This window comes from Melanostigma gelatinosum, assembly GCF_949748355.1.
Source record: "Melanostigma gelatinosum genome assembly, chromosome: 2".
Lineage (NCBI taxonomy): Eukaryota > Metazoa > Chordata > Actinopteri > Perciformes > Zoarcidae > Melanostigma > Melanostigma gelatinosum.
The window spans coordinates 3,298,001-3,323,579 of NC_136635.1; the positions used below are offsets into that span (position 1 = coordinate 3,298,001).

The 25,579-nt window shown below is 42.2% G+C and overlaps 2 protein-coding genes across 2 annotated transcripts; one reads left to right on the forward strand and one right to left on the reverse strand.

Moving 5' to 3' along the window:
* Positions 1–5,578: 5,578 nt before the first annotated feature.
* Positions 5,579–9,254, forward strand: LOC306789881 (uncharacterized protein; the record flags this gene model as incomplete). The annotated part of the gene is made up of 7 exons (XM_079285958.1): positions 5,579–5,637; positions 6,235–6,902; positions 7,071–7,116; positions 7,371–7,462; positions 8,000–8,110; positions 8,208–8,484; positions 9,045–9,254. The coding sequence occupies exons 1-7, from the start codon at positions 5,593–5,595 to the stop codon at positions 9,252–9,254; spliced, it is 1,449 nt and encodes a 482-aa protein (XP_079142084.1). The 5' UTR covers positions 5,579–5,592.
* Positions 9,255–9,599: 345 nt separating this feature from the next.
* LOC306789891 (G2/M phase-specific E3 ubiquitin-protein ligase-like) lies at positions 9,600–14,792 on the reverse strand (the record flags this gene model as incomplete). The annotated part of the gene is made up of 13 exons (XM_079285970.1): positions 14,682–14,792; positions 13,761–13,836; positions 13,384–13,661; positions 13,182–13,259; positions 13,006–13,082; positions 12,828–12,899; positions 12,520–12,725; positions 11,914–12,010; positions 11,664–11,826; positions 11,422–11,525; positions 11,191–11,335; positions 10,960–11,080; positions 9,600–9,901 (listed from the first exon to the last, which is right to left on the reverse strand). Exons 1-13 carry the CDS (start codon positions 14,724–14,726, stop codon positions 9,600–9,602), a joined length of 1,764 nt encoding a protein of 587 aa, XP_079142096.1. The 5' UTR covers positions 14,727–14,792.
* Positions 14,793–25,579: the final 10,787 nt, after the last annotated feature.

Here is a 25,579-nt window from a genome sequence, read left to right on the forward strand (position 1 = left end):
ACTGACAGATGACCACGCCTTCTGGGAGGGGCCAATGTGAACGGACGTTCAGGCCTCCACCCAGGCTGTATACATGTACAAACATGCTCCGCCTGCTACTTTGAATTTGACCAATGGGCCTCAAGGGGAGGAACCCTATATTAAGCATCACACTGCCGTGTCCAAGTGTGTCTCATGGTGAATCTCTGAGAGTGCAACCATTAGAACCCATGCATGTTTAATTGTTTGGGCTGAATAACTCTGTTGATAATAAATCTATTGCTTTGATATAACTAAACGTCTCTGAGAGCTTTCGTTGTATTCTTAAATCCGCCCTAAGTGTGGAAGATAGCTTTATTTTTCACAACAAAGTTGGTGGAGGATGCGGGCAATTTGATTCAGGGCTTATCGGATTGGAATACTGACGGACCTCTCTATCTGTGATTTCAGAACCAAAAGGTCTCCCCTGGGAGCCCCGGTGTTTGCTACCGGGTCCTGCCGCAGTTCGGGAGACAGTCTGATCGTGCCGGCACAACAAACAGGTGAGCAGGAACCTATTTAACTGAATTCTGCATATTGTATGAATAGACAATAATCCAAATTTGATCAGACTGACCGAACTGTGAGTATGGAATAGTCATAAAGTACTTGTAAAGAATAATCACACAGCAACAGAGTTGTTATACAGCCATTTGGGGGGTCTGTACACATGTGTGACTGAGTCCATCAGAAAACGTAAGATAAAAGGCGAAAGATAACGCACCTGTGGCCTCGTAGATGTGAAGTAAGGTGAAACGCAGACGCGTGGAGCTCGAAGCACTCGAATTCGGGCCACAAAAAGCGTAATCTTTACCGTAATTTATAAGACGTTTTGGACTACGAAGAATTTGTATAACATGACGGGGATATATGTCGAAAGTCAGTGATAAAAGAGAGAAAATTGACTGTGAAAATTACCTTATCAAGACATCAAGTCTCAGGACACCAGGATTGTGAGTAGCGTGCAGTGAAAAAACATGATATCTCTGCTTAGAGTATCCTCGACGGAGTTTCTGTACGAGAGCGCAAATCTTGAGTTAATAGATGAATCGTTGATAACGGACGGAGTTTAAAAGAAAAGTCGCCAGGAGACAGGCCCAGAGCAGAGGCCTGAGCTACTTAAGTGTGCTAAATTGTGTTGTGGATATACAGTGCTTGTGGCATAAGGGTTAGCATAGCTGCCTTCCACGCGGTGGCAAGCCGTGTATAGTTGGCATACGCTGACAGCCAATGAAATTGCAGCATTTCATATCGCTGGTTTCAGCTCCTGGACGCAGATTCGAGTCTCACTGGGGCTAAGCCACTCATCAATGACAAAGAGCTATTCATAAATCAAGAAATGTTCATCCAGCTTTACCTTTTACTGATTGTCACTAGATTGTAGTGGCAGATAGATTATCAAGTACTTGACTTATTTTTGGCTATAAACCTATTATATTGTAGTTTTTACTGTTGACTATTGTGAAAATAAAGCTATCTTTCACACTTAGAGCGGATTTAAGAATGAAACAGAAGCTCTCAAGAGGCGTATAGTTATATCAAAAAGCAATAGTTTATTTATCAACAGAGTTATTCAGCCCAGCAATCAAACATGCATGGGTTAATAAAGCTTCGCTCGCATTTGAGGTCAGCCATAAGAACGCTTCAACATTACAGCGTGATAATTCATATAGTTACTCCTTATGGAAGCCCATTGGTTAAATTCAAAGATGCAGGCGTGGCACGTTTGTACGTGTATGACACCTGGGTGGAGGCCTTGAACGTCCGTTCACATTGGCCCCTCCCAGAAGGCGTTTTCTTCTGTCAGTGTGTGTGAGATGTTGAATGAGAGAGGACCTGGGAAAAAGTGTGAAGAGGGGAGACTGCTAGGGCGTTGTCCCTGTATCTCACTGTCTATTGTTCCTTCCTTATCTATCTAAAGATGGCTGCCTGTTCCTTGTGGCGCAGTTAAATCAGTAATCTCCCTCCTGCTTCTCCCTGGCCCTAGCGTGTACTGTGTGCATTGTATGAGTGGTTAATAGAGCTGCATAAGCTAATGGTTATTAAAACTACAGATAAGCTAGTGATTAATTAAAGCTATATATAAGCTAGTGGCTGATTAAGCTGTATATAAGCTAGTTGCTAATTAAGCTGTATTTAAGCTAGTTGCTAATTAAAGCTGCATATAAGCTAGTTTTATCAACAAATCCCTCTCTTGACGTCTGAAGGACGTCACTTTCTTAACCTTCCTGCCCTGTTCACACGCTTGTGTCTGGCTCTGCCTCACCTGACCCTACCAGGCTGGTCTGCTCTTCCCATACTGGGTAAGCTCCATAAGGAGGGGGTGGTGGTGGTTCCTTGGAGAGGGCAGTGGTGATAAGACGGCCAACCAAAGAACGAATACAGGGTATTATACAACATCCACATGACACCAGTATTGCAATGAACACTCCCGCTGACACTGCTATTGACAAGATCAGGTGCTTCCATTTTCCAAACATGTTTTCCATCCAATCTCCAAATGGATTGTTTACACCTGATGCTTCCTGCATTTCTTTTGACAGTGCCTTCAGACTATTCAGTGCTTTTGTGACTGAACCGTCCGGCGCAGTGTTGTTGGGGATGATAGTGCAACACAGGTCTCCAAACATTGAGCAAACACTCCCTTTTTCAGCAAGCAACATGTCCAAAGCCATTCTGTTTTGCATAGAAATCAAAGAAGTTGGGGCCAGCTGCTCAGCCAGACCCTCTATTGCATCCCTAGTATGATTAGCCAAACGAAGAACATTGTAATGCACATAATTGATACGATCAACATTTTTATTCACTGTTATCCATGGAATTATACTCACGATACTCTCAAAACCTGCTGCAATTTGGTCTACCAATTTGTATTCATTAGGCACTCCTCTGGGCACTCCTATTGCATCTATGTAGGTTGGACCTTTGTCCAGACTGAACTCAGTTCCAGCTGCTCTTTTTGCTAAGATATGTCTGCGTCTGCGTTGGGTCAGGTTTTGTACTTTGTTTTGCTCCTGTAGTATTTTGTCTCCCACTAAGGTAAGTGGCATTGCTAGCCTCACCATAGCACACACTCTCATTGTAGATGCTGGTATGTTAGAGAATAAGCGCAGACCCCCACAGTAGTAGAATAGCCCTCCCCTAGCCCAAGAACCTATCTCTGAGCCTGGTCGTGTCATATTGCACCAGTCTTCTGGCACTCTGCCGAGGTTGGTTTGAGCTCTATCGTTGGTGAAATGGTAACAGACATATCTGGATCCTAGTCCTTTGTAAGCTTTGAAATAACCTACTGCAGTTTGGTTGTCAATCGGTGGAAATATGGATGCCAGAGTCGTGCAATTTGGTGGAGTAGCCATTTTAGTCATATTTGTCATGCACGCGTATCCTGTTGGGTCAGATTCAGGATATAGTGGTGCTGGTTCGGTGAACATAGCTGGTCTAGCTGCAGCACAAGCTACACAGCCACTCATTTTGTTTTTTATAGCATTATCAACAATCCAATTTAACCAAACATTGTCGCTTCCATGTCCTGTAGCTAATTGGATCACCTGTTGGGGAGTCCATTTAGAAAAGTCTTCTGACAAGACAATTGGTGGGTCCGGTGGTGGTGGTGGTCTGTTCGGAATTATGTTTATCTGAATTCCTACTCTCGGGTCTTTGCCGGGGACGTCCACTAATAGGGCGAACCATATTATGTTTTTTCCTGTGCTGCTTTTGGTGACGTTGTTTAGAGACAGAGATAAGGGATTGGTTGTTGCTGAAAAGTCTCGTTGGAATTCTATTTTGTCCCATAAGGTCTTTTCCGGACGTTCCCATCGTATTCTCGTCTTTGGCTTCCACCGCCCTGTGTATTTTGTTACCGCGCCCCAGGAATAACAATACGCCTTCGCCGCGACGTTCACGTAATTCTCACATCTCTTGACTATGGAATGGTCAGCACACAAATACACAGCATAACCTCTCCATGCTTTTGGTCTTCTTCCACAGTTAATCACATCACACAAATCAAAAGTAAAAACGGTCTTGCTCCCCTTGGTGTAGTTTAAGGTCAGATATGCACGACACGCTTTTGGTGGTGGCTTGTATGCCGGTTCTGAGGCATCTCTTTTTTGCCTACTCTTCCCTCTCTCTCGAGGTCGTTTTGAGTTTTGTTCACATCCTCGCTGCTTGTTGTCAGATTGCAGCTTGGATGAAGCTCAAACCTTGTCAGATTTTGCATGTTCACATCCTTGCCGCTTGTTGTCAGATTGCAGCTTGGATGACGCTCAAACCCTGTCAGATTTTGCACTGCCTCTGGCAGACAGCCATAGTTTCCGCTGGTTGGTTTGTTTACTTTTTCGTACCTCACTTCCAATCCCCAAGTCAAGAGTATCACAAATGCCACACCCAAACCCATTAGAATCCATCTGGTTCTTTTACCTATACCCATGTCTTTCCAGGTGACTGGGGGATGAATCCCCAGTGGCTGGATGTCCGTTCTCCCAAACAGATAAACCGGCATTTTGTGTCAGATTACGTCGGACCTCTTCTAAGGTTCTGGAAGGGTCAGGTACTGGGGCACAATGTGACAGGTGGTGCCAAGGTGGTCCTGATTTACCTATGACCTGGACCGAGTGTGAAGTAACCTCCTTCACTTCGTACGGCCCTGTCCACCTGGGGTCAGTCCACTTTCTCTTATGAACTTTGACCCTGACCCAGTCACCCACTCGGATGAGATTTTTTACTTCCTCCTCGTCAGCTGCACTGGTCCGCTGGACCTGTTTGGAGAGAGCCTCCGTGAGAGTGATTAAAGCAGTCATATATGCCTTCATTTCAACTTGCTGCACATCTAAGGCCGGTATATGACTACCGTCTCTTGGAGGACTATGGAGCTAAATCCAGGTCAAAAGTTTCGTTCACTTGAAAAAAAAATGTGAACCTGAAAGTCCCAAAATACAGCAATGTATTCAAAATAAAAATAAGTGAATGAAAAGTTTTTTTGGGTTGAATATAATTTTGATTCACTTCTGGAATTTTTTCGAATACATTTTTTTTTCTTCAGTTTTCACGTTCATATATATTTTGATATTTGAGTTCTTATATTTTTCAGTTTCAGATTTTATATTTTCAGATTCAAATCTTTTTTTTTGGGGTTTCAAATCTTTTTTTCACGTTCAGGTTTTTTTTTTCACGTTCAGGTTTTTTTTTTCAGTTCAGGTTTTTTTTTCAGTTCAGACTTTTGACCCAGATCTAACGTGGGGGGCGTGGTATCAACTGAGAGGGGCGTGTCATCATGAGTGACAGCATAACAACGAGGGCTGAGGAGTTCCTCAACCACGTTGCCTTCAGGTAACGTGGGCACCGCGAGAATTATGATTCAACACTTTCTATTCACCATATTCACGTGATTGAAAGTTTAAAAAATGACGCTAGTGCCAAAATTCTGTTTAGCAAGCTGTTTTAGCCTCTACTTGGGACGAATCACAGTAAAAGAGAAATAAACTATGCCATATTGGGCCGTTCAACTACCACACTTTAATATATGACGTTTCGTACTTCCACACACCACTGTGAACGCAGCGTAGTATCCTTGTGATGGCGTCCGCTCCACCTGGACCGCATGCTGGCGCCAGCGCGCAGGTAAGAAATCGAATACATTTTTTTACAGATACTAGAAATTATCCTAAATATTATAATGATAATTGTAAGATAGCGTCATACATAGAGGGAGAAGATTTATTTAAGTGGGGATTTCGCCAAAGCTAGAAATTAAGCAACTAGCTGAATGCTGTTAGCTTGTGTTTGTGAATTGTTCCCTCCTTACACTGACCAGCTCAAGTCCTTCAATGTGTGTTGTCTTTCGTAACAGAATGTCGACTATAATTCGACAGTGGCTGCAGCTGCACAGAGCCTTATAAATGTTGCTTGGCGTCACTGTACAGAACTTCGTCGTTCATCAGTGTGGCTCCTCACATCGTTATCACTGTGGTTATCTCTATCGTTATATAGTTCTTGGTGTGGACGGACCTTTAACGTTAGTTTACACAGCATAACCTTTGCAGTCCTCTTTGTTGTTGTATTCTGATACGTAATTTAGGCTATGATAGACGCCTTCCAAGTTGGCTCACTTTGCATAAGTTTTAAGTAATAACTTGCATGCTGTTTGTTTGTTATGTGTGTCTGTAACTTAAAAGATGTAATCAAGCTAGTAAAATAATTTGTGTTTGTTTTTTCTAGGAGCAACTGAAAAGGGACTTTCTTCAGCGACTACTGACTAAAGTTTCCCAGGTCACTCAAAGACTGCCCCTAGATGTGAACTATTTGCGGTTTGTAGTCAACCAGGAGATGGCTCTTTTTAGGTCATTGTCGGTCCAGGTTCAGATGCCAGAGGATGTCATTAATGCTTTGACACAGTTGTCAACGCTTATCAATGTAGAGGAATCTGATCCGACCCCTAGTCAGGTGCCAGTGTTGCAAGGAGAAATGGGACGGCCAAAATATGTTGTGTCTCCTCAGCAACTACAAAGCTTGATACAAATGTCCTTACCAGTGTCATCCATTGCAACACTTCTGGGTATTTCTGAGAGTACAGTGAAACGGCGCATGCACGATAATGGCCTTTCCATAATGCAGTTCTACAGTAGCCTAACTGATCAACAACTAGACAATTTCATGAGGTCAGTGAAAGCCAGGACACCACACGTAGGATGCCGAATGATGAAAGGAATGCTGCAGGCCATGGGCCACCGTGTCCAGTGGAAGAGAGTGTTTTCATCCATGCAGCGTGTAGACTCTGTTGGTGTACTCTCAAGAATGACAAGGATGGGGTGTGTTGCACGAAGGACATATTCGGTTCAGGGTCCTCTGCACTTGGTACATATCGACACAAATCATAAACTCATCAGGTAAGCCATACATTTGATGTTTACATGCTATTTAGATATACAGTGCTTTGGCTAAATACAGGATATACACTAAAAATAAAAATGAATATGTTTACAAATTTCCAGTGACATTTTTTTACCACCCTTGTTTTGCATCAGCATTTTGTGTTTCTTTTTTCCTCCTCAAAGATATGGCCTTGTTGTTTTTGGAGGGATTGATGGATTCTCACGAAAGGTAATTTCTTTTTCACCAATAACCATTACTTACAGACTAAGTGAGATGATGACAGTTGAAAATGACCGATATGGGTCGACTGCAACAATTGCTGTCGGGTGTACAGGTCCTCTTTAAAGGATCTATAGTTTTGTTATTATCCATCTAATACCATGTAGCATGAATGTGTGATGTGAACTAGCTTGTATTTACATACATTTACGGGTCTAAAAAAATGCTTTTATTTATTTCCACTGCATGATATTCTGTTCCAGATCATGTACCTCGGTGCTGCGACCAATAATAAAGCATCCACTGCACTTGATTTCTTCTTGGAGGCAGTGCAAAAGTATGGCTTTCCATTAAGGTAAGACCAACACATAGGTGTGGCTCACTATGGTACTCATTCCTCAGTGATTTGTGCATTAGCTGTCAGTTAAACATGTATTCTTGTTTGAACGTTTTGAGCAGTGAGATAACAGAGAGGTTTTTGCACAACTAAGACATTAGGTAACGACCAATTCTTTACTTACATTAATTCAATTACTATGCTAAGTTGTTGAGAATTTAAACAAATTCTATACCACATTAATTGTCAAGATAAATCAAAGTGAATCAAATCACTATTTATCTGTCTAAAGACCTGTTTGTGATTAAATGTGTCGTATACAATACTTCATCACTTCACTTTCTATCTATGCTGGTAATCAATCATTACAATGATTTGGATGATACTATTAGGTATTTGTCCAAAGTCTATGCATTTAGAATTCTCACAAAATAAAGATGTAGTTATTGGAGCCTATATCTTCTGTTTTTACATTTAGAACCTTAAATTGCCAATTTTTAAACATATTTTAAACTTTTATTTTTTATTTCTTTAACTGGGATACCTTCTCTTTAGAGTACGAGGTGACCAAGGAGTGGAAAATGTTGGCGTAGCACGATGCATGTTCACTATTAGAGGCTGCGGAAGGGGAAGTTTCCTCTCAGGAAAGAGTGTGCACAATCAAAGGTATATATATTTTTTATAATATTCAGTAGAATTAATAATGTCAGATGTTGCAGTATATTGTACATACCTGAGGGTAATTTTATGTTTTCTTTACCAGAATAGAGCGTCTGTGGCGAGATGTTTGGATGGTTGTTTCAAACGTGCACTACGAGATTCTTCACAACCTTGAGGATGAAGGTGTTCTAGATCCTTCTGATAGCATCCACCTGTTCTGTGCCCAGCATGTATTTCTTCCACGTCTGCAGAGGGATCTTGATGTCTTCAGGATGGGTTGGGATAATCATCCTTTAAGGACAGAGCAAAATCTGTCCCCACAACAACTGTGGACAATCGGACTCCTCCAGAATCCTGTTAATGCTCCAGACCTGGCAGAGGTAGCAAATCTAAGTTATTTTTATGCAAACATAGTATTATACATTGATAGTTTTGACCAGTGTTTCTACTTCATAGAATAGCAAAGCTCACACCATTTCCTTGAATTTATTTTAGACACAAGCATTGTGCATAAAACAGCTTTTCAACACTGTAAAGGAAGCCCTCAAAACTTATACCATGAAAAAACATCTAGGTACAACTGAATTTAGTTTACTTTAGATTACACTACCAATTATAATTTGGGGTAAGAAAATTGAATATTGTTTAATAACAGATGTGTCAAAGTTTTTTTCAATCACCAACGTCAAATTAATGAAAGAGATAACAGAACAAAAATGTATTCAAAACTGTTCAAATGCTGATCAGGGCTTGTATCTCTTTGTTCACATTACAACTAATTAAATGATACTATGTTGATACTTGCATCAGCATCGTATCAGTTATGTTCACATGTTGATCTCTTTAAAATCTGCTTACCTTTATAGTTTTACTTTATGTCCTCTGATTTCTATATGACAAATGTTTAATTAATAAATCTGCCTTTTTTTTCTTAATGAAGGAAATCGAGGATGCAGATCTTGATTTCAACAGTGCCAGTGAGCAAAATGCGACCAGTTCTGGAGTGATTCTTCCACCCATTGCATGTCCCCTATGTGAGGAGGATATGGCACGCCTTAGGGCCGCTATTGATGTTGCTAGACCATCTGAGTCCTACGGCCGAGACATCTATTTAGCTGTATTGAACTATGTACTAACTCATGTATCATAAATGCAAACGTTGTGTTTCAAGGGTTTTACCCCTTTAACACCAACAAGTATACAATGAATGTGTTTTAAATGTTTATTTGTTGTGACTGGCAACAGTGAAGCCACATGTAAAAAAAAAAGAAGAATAAATTGTATAAAATCGTTTTTTAATTCCAAACCTTAACATTTTGTTCTCTTTTATAAACATTCAACACAATTTTTCTCTCATTTTTCAAAACAAGTATTTTTAAATATTACAATTAAATACTTTTCTTTTCTCAGAACATGAGAGTATTAAAACAGCAGTTTTTGCTAAACATGAACGGAGGCAAAAAAAAAAAAATGGAGGGTAGAGAGAGACAATTGTCTACACATTGTTAAATTCCTGCCCGAGATGAAAAGCCTCCATCATAACCTTTTTGAACTCGACATATGACCTCATATGTCGTACGGGTAGTGCAATTGTCTTTGTACATGCTGAGACGATAGGGTAACAGATGCTGTGATGCCCAAAGTCTGCACTGCAGTCGTGGTTAAATCTGAGCATCACAGCAAAATCCTTCTTCTCGGATGGGAGAAGTGGGATGTGACCTTGGCCCGTGATCCACTGCAGAAACCTTGCAGGTGTGATGGACCGTGGGCCGTCTTCGTCCTCTTCATGATCTTCAGCTATGAAGCAAAGAGAAGAAAAAAATAAAGTTATGTGACAGTTTAAAATGTAGTTTTCCTTTTTTACTGCAATGTAGGTCTTTTGATTTAAAGAAGTGAAATAAACAGGTACTCTCGGTCACAGAAGAACAGCTGATCCAAAACAAATGTGTGTGATTTCCTGAGGTTTGGAGATATTCGACTGTTTCGGCCAACCACAATGGTTATAAATGGCATTCTGTGTTAACATTAAGTCTTTTTACATGGAATGGAGATATAGATTGGCCTTTGTAAAAGTTCTCATTAAGAACTAGAGGTTTAGGAAAACAAATTCTCATTTGTATGTATAATGTCTATGCAGTTGTGGAGTGTAACTAATTTCATTTACTAACTTCACTTAAGTACTATTTAAAAGTACTTTTACTTTACTTCAGTATTTGCATTCCATGCTACTTTATACTTCTACTCAACTATTTCAGAGGGAAATCTTGTACGTTTTACTCCACAACATTCATTGAGAGCTTTAGTTTCTGGTTACTTTGCAGATTTAGATCATTAATACACATTACTAAAATTAGCTCCACCTTCAACAGCCACAACATTAAAGTGATCAACATTAATGCATCATATATATATATAATGACTAATTATACTTTTGCTATATTTTGATGCTAATACTTTTGTGCTTTGACATAATTAAGGTTTTGAATGCAGGACATTTACTTGAAACAAAGTTTTTTTTTTACAGTGGTATAGCTACTTTTACTTTACTCAAAAATTACTTCTTCCATCACAATCTATATGTATGCTTATTGTGATAATGGCTTTGCTCAGCCAAAATAAATATTGTGACAGGGACGGCCTCTGATTTAAAACACAAAGTACCCTGGCAAATAATACCTGTTACCACCATCAAGCTTTTTCAGGGACAATATCACTTCTTCAATACCAGTATAACCACAGGGGTAGCTGGCTACTTTTAAATACTACAACAAATTCCTCAATCTTGTGTCACGAAAACACTACAATTTGACAGCTTTTGGAATTTTTTCATTTGCAGGAAATCATAAACTATACACCTTCAGCTTCATAAAGCAGGTCCTGGATGAAGTTGATCATCTCCAGCTCAACCTGATGCCTGGTAGTCCCTTTGTCACTCAGTTGAGGAATAATGGATGCCATTACAAACTCTGCATTGACCTATGATGAAATAAAATCAAGATGCAAATTATATACACACATTCATTATGAAATTTCATAGAAAGTGTTCTTTGTTCATAATAATAAATGGTCAATCTTGTTTTGCTCACTTTTACATCTTCCCCAGGAACAAACAGGGGCTGGCAGATATCTGGGTACTTCCTGATTAGCAGAAGAAGGTCATACAGCTGCAGGCCTTCCCTTAGTTGTTCCAACATAGGCTGCAACCTCAGCACTGCGTGGAGTATGATGGCACTACAACAGTAGAAAGGAAAATAATTCCTATAAAACCTTACTCATGTATTATACTTTCCTAAACATAAACACATGTCCTCGCGTACCGAACAATTGACTCCTTGTTTCGAACCGAGATAACTCCAGTATATCCGCAATTACAGATTTCATCAGATAGGCCTTCAATTGAATGCTCAGTCGACAACTCAACCTGAAAATGAAAAAAAAAATGTCATCTCGATTAAATCTTCAGGAACATCTCGGTGCCATATGCTATGTAAACATATGGCAATATCATTTGACAAGGACTGCTTTTTTCCATTAACCCAGCATGTCTACCATGTCTTACCTGCTCAATTAATGCACGCAACTGGACATCTGCCACTGCATCACTGTTGAGAACTGTCGGGTTTATCTGCCCACTACAGAGGTAACTGTAACTCCATGGGCTGAAGAAGGCTGGGGCCGGGCCACCTTGTGCCAAACTAACAGCCAAAATCTCTCCAACAGTCCTATTTATGCAAATTGAGCATGAATGTATTACTTATGTTACAACAAAAAGGAATAGTTTGTCCTTACTTGCACAGAAACATACACACCTGTAGAGGCCACTGTCAAAGTCAGTCAGAGAGTATCGTGGGCTCCTCTGATGTTGGGGTCCCTCAAAGAAACGACCCTCAATCCCTGCCATCATTTCTATATACAGAAGTACAAACAGCATTTCCTGTGGTGCTCAACTTCTCTGTCAAGTAGTATTTTATTATTGTGGCCTTCTAATCTGCGACAGCACAACAATTAACTACTAGCCAATTACTTTAGACCGGAATAGTTTAATTGAAAGTTCAAACAAAATGTAAATGTAAAAACCGTCTGACTATATTTGTTTTGTATGTAGTCATCTTGACTTTAGTGGGGGGGGGTTCTAATTTGGGTTGTTGAGAAGAGAGTCACTGCTGTAAATAATGTTGTATTCTATTTCTATGTACACTATGGAAAAATTAACTGACACGATTAATAGTATAACATACAACTCAAGGATAGAGGTCCTTCGATAACTACGATATTTTTAAGATAAAAGTGAAAAATGTCTACATGAATCTTGGGTTAGCTGCCCTTTTAACCAAAGTATGACATCACTCATGAGCTGAAACCTAAAACTCTTTCAATAGTGTATAAGAATGCAAATATATATGTTTTTGTTTTACCTGTGAGAAATTCTTTTCGGAGAGCACCTGTGTCTACCCCTGCCTCCCCAAAGAAGGTCACTTTCAGAGTAGCAGTGGGTGAATTTTTCTTTTGACGTTGCCACTGTAGAAGGCCTCTCTCCACAATGTTTGTTCTTGAGATTTGGATGTTGAACCGTTTCTCTACGTCAACTCTTTGACAAATGGTGTCCAATACATCATCAACACTGCCAAAAAAACTCAAAATTACCAGATGTTAACTCCTAATGTTGAATACAAAAGCTCTGTAGGCTAAAGATGTTTTTGTATCAGCACAACACAGTATTTACCTCTTGATCTGCTCCTCTCCATTGTCAAGGCTCATGGACGTTGTCTCAGCAATCCTATGGTCTTCTGCTCCTCTAAAACAAGTACAAGGGACACATGTATTGGTACTAATAGAAAAAACAAGTCCTGTAAGTAACATAAACATTAAGAATGTACAGAAACGTCCACCATATCAAATACCTTTCGCCACACCTGCTAGCATGGATCTCTAGGAACTGTGGTGTGAATTTAAAGAAACAGATAGGACACGGAACCTTCTGTTGAACATAGAATAGTTTGAATATTAGCGACTGTCCCAAACCATAAAGTTGATGTAGGCATTTCACAATGCACTTCAACAACATTAAGTACCGTACCTCTTCAATAGATGTCTCTGTGTCACGGTGCACAGGGGGAGCTGTCACAGAAACTATCTGGACCTCACTTTGACATGCCTAAGACATAAAAAATTACCCACAAATATGCTGTTATAACTCACTGGACAACAATCAAAAGTTAACGTAAGTTAAACTTGCACAATGCAACATCACATATACAGTATTTCATAGCTAGATTTACCTCAATATCCTCTGCTGCCGACTGAGAATCCATGCACTCTTGAACATGGAGGGCCAAAATCTGCAAAGGGAAACTCACTTTGCACGTTTGGCATTGTGCTTTTGGCATACTTATGAATTCAATGGCATCTGGAGGTAATGGATTTACATCAAACTCATGTTGCAGAGGCACAATAAACAGGGTGTTTCTCCCTGACCCTGTAACACTGCGAATTAGGGTCCCAGTGTATCCATGAGAATCAGGAGGAATCATTATTAGTCTCCGTTTACCCTGCCCACCTGTAAATGCAACATTGTTTAGATCAGTTGTGTTTGTTTGGGCTACTTGTTTGAATGGCAATGTATTACAATGGAATTTATTTAACAAGTTTTCTCTACCTGCAGCCTTGTAGAGTAGCCATCCTCCTGTCAGCCCCTGCATCTTAGGATACTCATCTTGTAGTAGTCTGAAGAACTAAAAGAACAATAACATAGGGACTAAGTGATGTCTACATGCTTGAAGAAAAGCCAAACACTAGGATGAAGTTGCATGTTTCAAATATAAACAATTGTGCAATTTGTAACTAGTACGTTTTCTTTATGCAATACCGCTTCATGGCCCATATCCCTGGACATGTTGAGATGTCTTTTTCCAAGTCCTGCCTGGGCAAGGTCAAACTCTTCAGAGGAGGTTGGGGTTGTCTCTGCATTAATGTTCAACAGGTATGCATAGAAACTAAAAGGCCTCCAGGTCTTTGTGGATGCTGTGCCACAGGTCTTTAGACTCTGCATCATTCGCTTTCCACGGTTACTTTTTCTTGTGAAAAACCCAGGGAAAGATCTACATGATTAAAAAAAAACAATTTGATTGAAATATGATGAATATACATATGAACTTGTCAAACTACCATTAAATTAACATGAAAAATGAAATTCCATAAAAACTAAAACCTGGCCATGTCCTGTTCTACAGAAGATGATGGCTCTTGCTGCGTTCTTCCTTGCTCTTGCTGTCCCTGAGAGAGGTTCTGTGCGAGCACATTTATAAGGCTCTGTGCAGCTGCAGCCACTGTCGAATTATAGTCGACATTCTGTTACGAAAGACAACACACATTGAAGGACTTGAGCTGGTCAGTGTAAGGAGGGAACAATTCACAAACACAAGCTAACAGCATTCAGCTAGTTGCTTAATTTCTAGCTTTGGCGAAATCCCCACTTAAATAAATCTTCTCCCTCTATGTATGACGCTATCTTACAATTATCATTATAATATTTAGGATAATTTCTAGTATCTGTAAAAAAATGTATTCGATTTCTTACCTGCGCGCTGGCGCCAGCATGCGGTCCAGGTGGAGCGGACGCCATCACAAGGATACTACGCTGCGTTCACAGTGGTGTGTGGAAGTGCGAAACGTCATATATTAAAGTGTGGTAGTTGAACGGCCCAATATGGCATAGTTTATTTCTCTTTTACTGTGATTCGTCCCAAGTAGAGGCTAAAACAGCTTGCTAAACAGAATTTTGGCACTAGCGTCATTTTTTAAACTTTCAATCACGTGAATATGGTGAATAGAAAGTGTTGAATCATAATTCTCGCGGTGCCCACGTTACCTGAAGGCAACGTGGTTGAGGAACTCCTCAGCCCTCGTTGTTATGCTGTCACTCATGATGACACGCCCCTCTCAGTTGATACCACGCCCCCCACGTTAGATCTGGGTCAAAAGTCTGAACTGAAAAAAAAAACCTGAACTGAAAAAAAAAACCTGAACGCGAAAAAAAAAACCTGAACGTGAAAAAAAGATTTGAAACCCAAAAAAAAAAGATTTGAATCTGAAAATATAAAATCTGAAAATGAAAAATATAAGAACTCAAATATCAAAATATATATGAACGTGAAAACTGAAAAAAAAATGTATTCGAAAAAATTCCAGAAGTGAATCAAAATTATATTCAACCCAAAAAAACTTTTCATTCACTTATTTTTATTTTGAATACATTGCTGTATTTTGGGACTTTCAGGTTCACATTTTTTTTTCAAGTGAACGAAACTTTTGACCTGGATTTAGCTCCATAGAGGACCAGGCATTTGCCTCCCTGTCATTAACTCATGTGGTGAAAGATGCGTCTCATTTCCTTGTGCGCTCCTCATTGCCATTAGAGCTAGTGGTAAAGCTTCAACCCATGTCAGCTTTGATGCTGCACATGTCTTCGCTATTTTTGATTTTAGCGTCTGATTTGCCCTCTCTACCAGTCCTTGTGACTGTGGATGATACACTGATCCATACCTATGTCTGATTCCTAGTCTGGCTTCCACTTCCTGCAAATGCTTATTACTGAAATGTGAACCATTATCGGACCTTATGCATCTAGGAACACCATAGCGAGGTATCAGTTCTGTTTGCAGCCACTTTATTACTGTCTGTGCGTCTTCTCTTTTAGTTGGGATTGCCTCCACCCACTTTGAGAATCTGTCCACCATTACCAAGATGTACCTTTTTCCTTGTACTCTGTTTTCATGTCCCATGTCAGTGAAGTCTATGCTGATGTCTTGGAAGCAGGCTGATGGTACAGGATAAGAGCCCATAGGTGTTTTGTACGGTTTCTTCACATTGTGATCCCCACAGGTGGTGCATTCGTCGCAGAAGAGGGACACCATACTTTCCATGTGTGGGTGCCACCACAGTGCTTGCATCCTTTGTAATGTTCCTTTCTTTCCTTCATGCGTTGGTCCATGTGCCTCTGGTATCAGTGAGACACACAATTCTGCTGGTGCTACCACTCTGCCATCATGGGATCTCCAAAGTCCACTTTCTCCTTTTGTTGCTCCTTTCCTTTGCTATTCGGACCATTCGTATGGTCCAGCCTTCTTCTGTATCTCTATCAGTGTTTCTTCAGTGATTTCTGGTTCTTGTATGGCTATTTTCAGAACCATCTGTTTTCGTCTGTATCCTCCTTCTTCTTTAGCAGCTTCATCTGCCATGTCGTTTCCCGCAGCTATTCTGGTCCTTGCTTTACCATCATGTCCTTTGCATTTCATGATTGCCACTCTGCTTGGTAGCCTCATAGCTTCCACCAGTGCCATGATTTCTTGCTTGTGTTTGATGGGTGCGTCCATTGATGTCATGTATCCTCTTCTTCGCCACATGGGCCCATCGATGTGAGCTGCTCCATGTGCGTAAGCCGAATCTGTGAAGATGTTTACTGATTTTCCTTCTGCTATTATCAAGGCTTGTATGAGCGCTTCGACTTCTGCCAGTTGCGCTGATGCTGGTTGAGGTAGGATACCTGATGCTACTATTGAGTGTTCCATATCTTCGAATTGTCTCACCACAGCATAGGATGCTATGTTTCCTTCATCTCCTTTGTAACAACATCCGTCCGTGTATAACCACATTTCTGCTCCTAGGATTGGTGTATTTCCTAAGTCTGGCCTTAGTTTGTTTTCAATGGTTGCCCTTGCTTCGCAGCTGTGTGGTTGATCTCCTTGTTGTAGTGATGACGCCATATTGATTCCTCCTGTTTCATAGACAATATGTGCTCTTGTGCATTCTTTTTGAATTTTCGATTTTCTTGCAGCTCCGAACGTGAATTCTTTGCTTAGGAGGAATGCAGCCACCCCATGATGTGTGTGGATTTTCAGAGGGTGGCACATGACAATGTGGGATGTTTTCTCGATCGCCTTTGCAATTGCCGCCATGTGTCTTGTACAGGTGGATTGGCCAACTTCAACTGGGTCCAGCTTTGATGAGTGATACATGAGTACCTCTCTTTCTCCCCCTTTTTTCTGATACAAAACTGCATTTACCATCCCTCCTTTTTGTTCAGAAACATCTAGGTGGAAAGGGAGTGAATAGTCTGGAGCTTGAAGTGCCGATGCATGTGCCAGAGTCTGCTTGAGAGTGGTGAACGCTTCTTCTGCTTCTTGTGTCCAAACTAGTGGGGCTGAGGTGTTTCTAGTTCCTGGTTCCTTAAGCAGGCTTCTGAGACAGGTGGTGAGGTCCGCGTAGTCTGGAATGTGACTACGAGAGTAGCCTGTTAGACCCAGGAATGACAGCATATGTCCCACGGTGCTAGGTCTGTCATGATGGAGAATGCTTTCTCTGTGTGCTGTGCTTACAGCTAGGCCGCTCGATGAGAGAGTGCGACCCAGGAAAGTGACTTGTCTCCTGCATGTTTGGACCTTGGTTTTCTTAACTTTGTAGCCTTTTGAGGCTAACAGCCGCAGTAGAGTCTCAGTTGCCTCCAGGCAGGTGGCTGCTGATGGGGCAGCAATCAGGAGGTCATCCACATATTGTATGAGGACGACACCATCCGGCAGCTCTATGTCAGACAAGTGTAGTCTGAGATGATGGTTGAACAAACCTGGAGAACAACGATAGCCTTGTGGTAGGCAAGAATAGGTGTATTGCTGGTCGTTGAATGTGAATTCAAACAGTGTCTGTGAATCTTTGTCCAGAGGGATGCTGAAGAAGGCGTTAGCGAGGTCAATCACTGTGAAATATGAGTGCTGTGGGCTGAGATTTGTCAAGGCAATATGTGGGTCTGGAACTGGATATGACGCAGGTATTGTGGCATCATTGATTGGTCGGAAATCTTGTACCATCCGCCAGCCTGTGTTGTTTCCGGCCTTCTGCACTGGCAAGATTGCTGTATTGTATGGTGATTGAGTTTTCACCAACACTCCAGCTTTTAGCAGACCTGCAATGGTCGGGGCGATGCCTGCGATTTGTTCTGGCTTTAGTTTGTACTGTGGATGCCAGATAGGAGGTGCAAATGGATCCAGCAGCGCCACCTTCACAGGTTTGACCGTTGCCAATTTTCCCACATCATAAGGGCCAGTCGTCCATAGCTTCTTAGGCACGCCGTCCAATAGAGCTTGAGTTGCTGGATGGTCAGTGCATGGTTTACCATGATGTCGTGGCAGTGGTAAATGCTCAGGCAGTGTGTGTTCTTTGGTAGTGATGACCCATCGCCACATATCTTCTTCTGTTGCCTTTAGCAGTCCTGCTGTATCTGTGTGTATCCATGACAAAGTATGTGCTCTTTTTATCATAGGGCCGAGTCCTCTGGCCTCTTGTCCAAATCCAACCGCTAGGGTGACATGTGGAGCCGATTCTTTGCTGAGACCATACCACTGGGTCTGATAATCATCCAATATCACTGCTGCAGCCACTCCTTCTTTTCCACAATACACATCATGACATATGATTATTGGAGTTAGGTGTGCCATATTGTTGTCCCAATCTTCAGCATATGGGCAGTCTGGATCGTCCGTGACATTCATAGTGCAGTGCACATATGGCAGAGGAGTTTTATATGGATGCAGTCTTTGAATTTGTTCTCTGTGTATGTTGAACCAGAATTGAATTGTTGGTGTGCTTGGTCCTGTGACTAGACATCTCAGCCAGTACACTTCTTCATCCAATGATTCCACATTAATGGATGTTTGTGGCATTGATAGTATTCGCACAGGCATTGATAGTGTGCTCGCAGGGGGAGGGTCCAGTGAGACCTGGACCCCGTCGTTGTTTAGCCATATTGTTAGGCCTAATTTTGACATCAGATCTCGGCCCAGCAGATTTACTGGGCAGTTTGGAGCTGATAGGAAGCTGTGTGACCATTGCTGACTTCCTATTTGGACATTTAGAGGTTTAGTGCACCACTGGCGTTCTGGCGCGCCTGAGACCCCAACCACTGACACATATTTAGATGACAGGACCTGTGGAGACGTGAGGCTGGATTATGTTGCCCCTGTGTCCACCAAAAATGTGTGTTCCTGTCCATTTATTGTGCAAGTGAGAGTTGGTTCACTCGCTAGTCCAAATTTCATGATGCCGGTGCCAGGTGGTTGTGGGGTGTCCTAGTAGGGTTGATTGATATTCTCCCACTGAGCTTGTAGTGCCTGGTTGACATGTTCTTCAGAGTGAGGATCATTAGGCGTCCAAGGCTCAGTGCTTCCTAGTGGCGGCTGATATGCCTGTCCAGCTTGATTCTGGCTTCTTGGATCCTGATAGCCTCTCCCTCTCTGATAATTTCCTCTTCCTCTGGGTCCTCCTCCTCTTCCACGTGGTGGGCCTTGTTGTTGCGGCTGGTCACGTGAGCGACAGTTACGTGAGTAGTGGCCTGGTTTTCCACAGTTGTAGCAGTAGAAAGTTCCTCCTTGGCCACCCCCTTGGGCGCCTCCTCTTTGTCCTCCTCGCTGGTTTTGTTGCCATGGTTGCTGCACCATCATTACAGGGACCACTTGTTCTGCCTGTGTTTCCTGTTGAGCCATCTGCTTCTTTTTGTCTTTTGCAGTCTTTTGAGCCGAGTCCAGGTCAGCCAGCTGTCTCTTCATTAGTGCCACTTGCAGTGCCTTGAGCTCCACATCTGAGGCTTCTACAGCTGTTCTGTGTTTATCATAGTGATGCAGTACATGTTCTCTCCATGCAGGTTGAGTGAAGGAGGCGATGGCCACGGTGTTTTCAATCGCCTCTCTTACCTTTGCAGGCAACCCTTTGGTCACCATGCTCCTCCAGAGTGCCAATGATGTCTGAGATGCATCTGGGGATTCTCTAAATGTTGTTCTCCATACTTGCTCAGCGCGAGCTAGGAGATCTGCAGCAGCCTCCCCAGGCTTGGACATTTGGCTGTGGTCTATTGGGGTGGGGTACTCTCTCCTTATGGCCAGATGTAGTGCCTGCCTGACACCGCCTATGGGAGTGGGGTCCGGCACGTTTGTGGTTCCTGCTGCGGCTTCAAGCTTTAGCAGTGTGTGCGGGTCTGATGCTCTGGCCAGCAGGCCTCTGTAGTCACCAAGTGCCAGTTCGTAGGTCGATGTGTATTTATCTAGCTCGTCTAGCCATGGCTCTGCTCCTGAAGTCAGTGAAGGCAGTGCGGCCAGCAGTGTTGTCATGTCCATGAAGGAGAAGGGAGTAAATGCCATCTGGCGAGGGGCTGCAGCTGTTGGAGCTGCTCTGAGGGGCATCTGACGTGATGCAGGCCGATATTGTTTTCCACTGCGCGTTGTTGATGGGTCTGTGGCATATCCTGTGAAATCTCCATTCAGCGTTAGCCTCTGTACTTCATGTGTTTGTGGCCATGCGTGTTCGTTGGCTGTCTGTGCAGCTAGTTCGATTAGCTCCTCCTCTTCCTCTGAACGAGGAGCCCACAGGTTCGTTTCTGGTATTGCATGTCCCCTAGCCTCCTTGTAAGGCGCATAGCGCGCTGCTGCTGCACGCTCTCTTTCCAGCTCTGTGAGCTCCTCCAGTTGTTGTGCCAGGGTTTCAATTTCGCCTTGTGTGTCTTCTTCTTGTCTTTGTTGTTGACGGTCTCTGATTGAGTTGCTCACTCTGTGCAGAGTTTCGAGTGTTTCTGTCAACTCGAAACCATCGTTGTTTGGCCCGATGTGTGCTTCGACAGTTGGTCTAGGTGTAGTTGCAGGTCCGGGTGTGTTTGCCAGCACTAGGGCGCCAAGGTGAGTCATCAGGTGTCCCACAGTCTTCTCAACTTGCTTCGCCCTTTTTCTTCTCTCCTTTTCCTCTACTGAGACAGGTATCTGCAGCTCTCCTCCTTCTACTGCGAAGATTCCTTTCAGGAACCCCTTTGTTACTGGTCTTACTGGAGCCTGCACGAAAGGGTTCGTGGGCACATAATCTGGAGGTGGAGGTGGCAGGTCAGGGTACAGTTTGCTTTGTTCATGCTCATGCTTGTCTTTGTGTTGAGGTGGCAGGTCAGGATACAGTTTGCTTTGTTCATGCTCATGCTTGTCTTTGTGTTGAGGTGGCAGGTCAGGATACAGTTTGCTTTGTTCATGCTCATGCTTGTCTTTGTCGATTGGGGCAAACGGATTGTTGTCATATGGGGGAGGGGCTGTGGATAAGGGTGCTAGGGCCGGAAACATGCCTCTGCTGTGTTTGGCGGCCTCTAGTGGTGAACTTGCTGCTTCAGCTTCCAGCTTCATCTTATCCCATGCATCTTTGCCAGCCTGCTCCATCCATTCCTTCTGTTTTTCAGTGGGAATCGGCTTCCTGCCCATCATTTTATTGTCATAGTCGAAACACCTTTTGATGTATGGCCACACCCCTTTTTCTTCAGCTGCTTGATTTGAGGCCTTTCGTTTTCCAATGTTTACACGTTTAGGATTTCTGTCCTCCCACTCTTTCTTCTTCTCTTCGTAGTGTTTCACCACTTCTTTGCTTATCTGTTGCAGCTCCTCTTCAGTGGGAGGACAGTTCAGCCGTTCTCCATCCCAAATATCTTTAGCCTTCCATCTTTTTATCATTCTTTTGTACGCTTGTTGTTCCACCGGCCAATGTTTGCTTCTTCCATTCATCCTGCTCTGATCCTGGACATCATTCTCCAGATTGCACAGATAAGTGCTCACTTTTGTTGCCATGACTTCTTCCTCTGCAATGTCAGCACTGATTTGAAATATGTGATGTTTGAAGGTAGTGTTCCCAGATGTCCACCAGATGGAGCCAAAGCTCCTGTCAAATGTTCTGTGTGCAGTTCGTGAAGTACCAACAGAGGGAGCCAAAGCTTCTCCCAATTTTCTTCAGCTCTCTGACCTTGGAGTGGACACAATCCACCTCGCAATGGACACAATCCAAGGCTGCACCTGTTCTTTCTTATCAGGAAAGCTCACACTCCTTAACTTTCCCAGCAGCGTCTGTCTGGCTGAATGAATGCCTGCTCTGTTTCCGCTATAAACTTTGCTGATGGTCCCTATGGAACACAATTTCAAATAAATCTGTAGTCCTTGTAACTAAACCAGTGAAACAGACACTTATATTAACTCTCAGCTGTCTCTCAGTCTATTCTAGTGTTTTATGTGTGTGTGTGAGTGCAACGCTTGTGTATCATGCGTGTTTTCTGCTGCACTAGACATCAAACTTTGGACAGCACACGAGCATTTTCAACCACAATTCAAGATCTCAGCTGTCTGTCTCGCATAGGAACGCACGAACATTTGTATCAACTCAGCACCAGCTCTCAGCTCTCTCATGTACGCTTCAAATACTCACACTCATTCAAACAAAATTGAATCCATACACTGCCGTCTCAGAAATGCGCAGAAATCACAAACACATTCTCAGAAGGAAGTGGATAGTTTTACAAATACAGTCCAATAATAAACACAAATTAAAACATGCACTGCCGTCTCTGAAATCACAAATCAGTCACGAGCGCGGTCCTCGAAGGAGATGGACAATTCTTTTTCCAGACACACTATTTTACATCAGCGTATTTCAACAGCAATTTCTATTTACTCAAACTCAGCAAACCGACTGTGGCATCGCTGGCCTTTTGACCACGACACAAATGACAAACTGCTTTTTCAGCAAACAAGTACAGTCAAATTATAATCAATTCTTTCCCTATCACGCGACAGTTAATCCACTTTCTCAAACTCAGCAAACAGACTGCCGTATCGCTGATCTGTTGACCACGACACAAATGACAAACTGCTTTTTCAGCAAACAAATACAGTCAAATTATAATGAATTCTTTCCCTATCTTACACACAAAAGAAAACAGCGCTATTTTAATGCTTCACAACGGCCGCTGCGTATCATAAAACACAAGTACAATATCTGCTTTGGCTGGGGCTCGATCACGGCCCTACAGCGCGGCACCCGGGGATTCTTTAGCTAAAACTCCCAGAACCGTTTCCCATTCATTTTCAATGGTAGTCCTAAACCAGTACGGATGTAATATATCTTTGGCCACCAGCACCAGCAGCGCTGTGGTGCCGTTTTGCGAGAGAAAGATTTTCTCCGGTGTTTGTCAGTCAGTCGGAGCCTGGAAAGAGCATCGACAGCCCGCATTTTCCGGATCTATTCGCTGGGTGGACACTACGTTGAACGGTAAGTCATTAAGATGAATAACAATGAATTAAAATGTCATGACAATTAGTCTGGGCTGTCTGACATTCACTTGAAAGCTTCAAAGATAAAGTTAGTTGTGGTTTTTTTGTGTTATATTGTGTCGAAGTCGGACTTCTGACTGTATGAGTTCGTTACCTTACAACGTAACGTAATCTGGAGCCGTTAACGGTTCATACCGGTTAATTCATGTCCGACTTTGATGCGTTTTTGTGACCAAAAGTATCACAAGTTAACACGAACGTGCATTCAAATAAAATGAGTTGGCGTTTACGACGCATGTCAGTGAACACAGAGGCTGAGCAGCGGCCGGTTAAGGTTATGGTGAACGTAAGATATACTCTGTTACTTTACGGACACGTAACAAAAGAACAACAAGCTGTGACCGGACCCGGTGGTTCATGTGAATCACGTTAACGTTAAATAAACATGCACGTCTCCGTTGTATCACGTCACGTATCGTCATTAATGCATGTAGTTCATAGTTATGTACATTAACTGCTCCACGTGTGTTTGACAGCATTAGTTACTAACGTTAGTTACTTGGCAGATTCAGGATATCAGACAAAATATACTCAACTAATAAATGATGTGTTATTACAGATTAAACTACCAGCAGTATATAAAGTCATTAAAGTGATGAACACATGCTTTTTTGTACTTTTACTTAAGTCAGACTTTGAGTAAGTAAGATTTGAATGCAGGACTTTCACTTAAAGAGTATTTACACCATGTGGTGGTATTAATACATATTTTTTTACTGAAGTACAAGATGTGTAGACTTTCTCCATCACTGTTAAAATAATGTTTATGTACAAGAAGTGCAAGAAGATATTAATTTAATGAAGTTCTAATTCTCGTCTGTTTGCATCTCAGTGATGGATGAAGATGAAGAGCTGGAGAGAGGGATGCTGAGTATCTCCTTCAAAGCAACACGTGCAGAGCTGAGAGTAAACATTTGATGTCTTTCATTTCTACCACCTGAAGATTTAAAATCAGTTACAGTTCAGCCGGTTTGCTATTAATCGTGTATTCTATTCAGTGTATATGATATGTTTTTTGTTTGTTTACCAGCTGTTTCTGCATCATCAAACAGCCAGACAACAACAGGCTCCGGGAACAGAAAGAGGTTTTTCACCAAAAACGTTCTGCCATCAACAGACAAGCATGGGACCATGACTTCTTATCCCACATGAAGCATTGAACCGTTCTGTCTCATGTTTAGGTGTTCTGCTTGTTGTCCTCGTGACTATGAATTGATACCAGTCATGATGAGGGTACGTATCACTCTTTGTTTTCTTATATGGATAAAAGGAAACAATATGTATGTATGAAACTGCTGTGTTACTAACACCTGAATGCATGTGTTTGAAGTGTGCCATGTTGCTTCACCTGCCTAGGTTACATCACAATGACTGGCCACTGAATATTAACCCATTGAAAGACAAACACACGTGTATGAATGAAGTATATTCTTTATATATTAATGTGAGAAACAGTCTGTCATTGGATACGGCTGAGAAAGGTGAAGTAACGATACTAACAGTTGTGTTTGTATATTGTCAAAATATAAATTACTGACAAAGTGTTTTCCATTGTAGAACCATCTGCTACACTGGCTGCACCAACTCATCTGAAGGGTTCACAAGTAGATGGTAAATACATCCAACATTTAAACACATCTGTCATATTCACTGTGCTCATATCTGTTATAAACCGTTGATTATGTTTTGTGATCCTTCTCTCCTTGCAGCCGCCGCTGTAACTGTAAGGAGACCAGTGCCTGTTCCTCAGGAGCTCACGTGTCTGCTCCCAGAAGGAGCGGGTCGTCCTCAACAGAGGCGACTGTCACAGTCCCTGTTGTGTGTTATTTGACCTGTATTTGCATCTTAAAAATATACTTCATGTAGTGTTCATCAAAACTGTTGTTAATTCTATACAGTTGCTGCTGCACTGTATTCAGACAATAGGTAGGCAGCACTCCAGTGTCCAGCTTGCTGAGTTTCACAGACTACAGTGTAGATGTCATGTTACATCCTTGCTTCATCTTACTGTCAATAATAATGACAACATGTTTAATATTCTCTGTAGTGTCAGAGGCCCCCCTGATTTCTCCTGAGACGTCTGCAGAGCCCGCTCAACTGTCACCAGCACAGAGAGATCAAAGTTAGTGTGAGAAGGTTTTTCATGTCAAAAGATTAAATCAAGACGCAACCAGAATCGTACTCATTTGCTCCGTTTATTCTTGTCTGACTAGGTGAGCCATCACCCAGGCCGTTAGCTGTCCCCACCCGTCCTCCTCCACAGCTCCCTGGCTACGAGCATGAAGTCAGCCAGTGGACCTGTTCACAG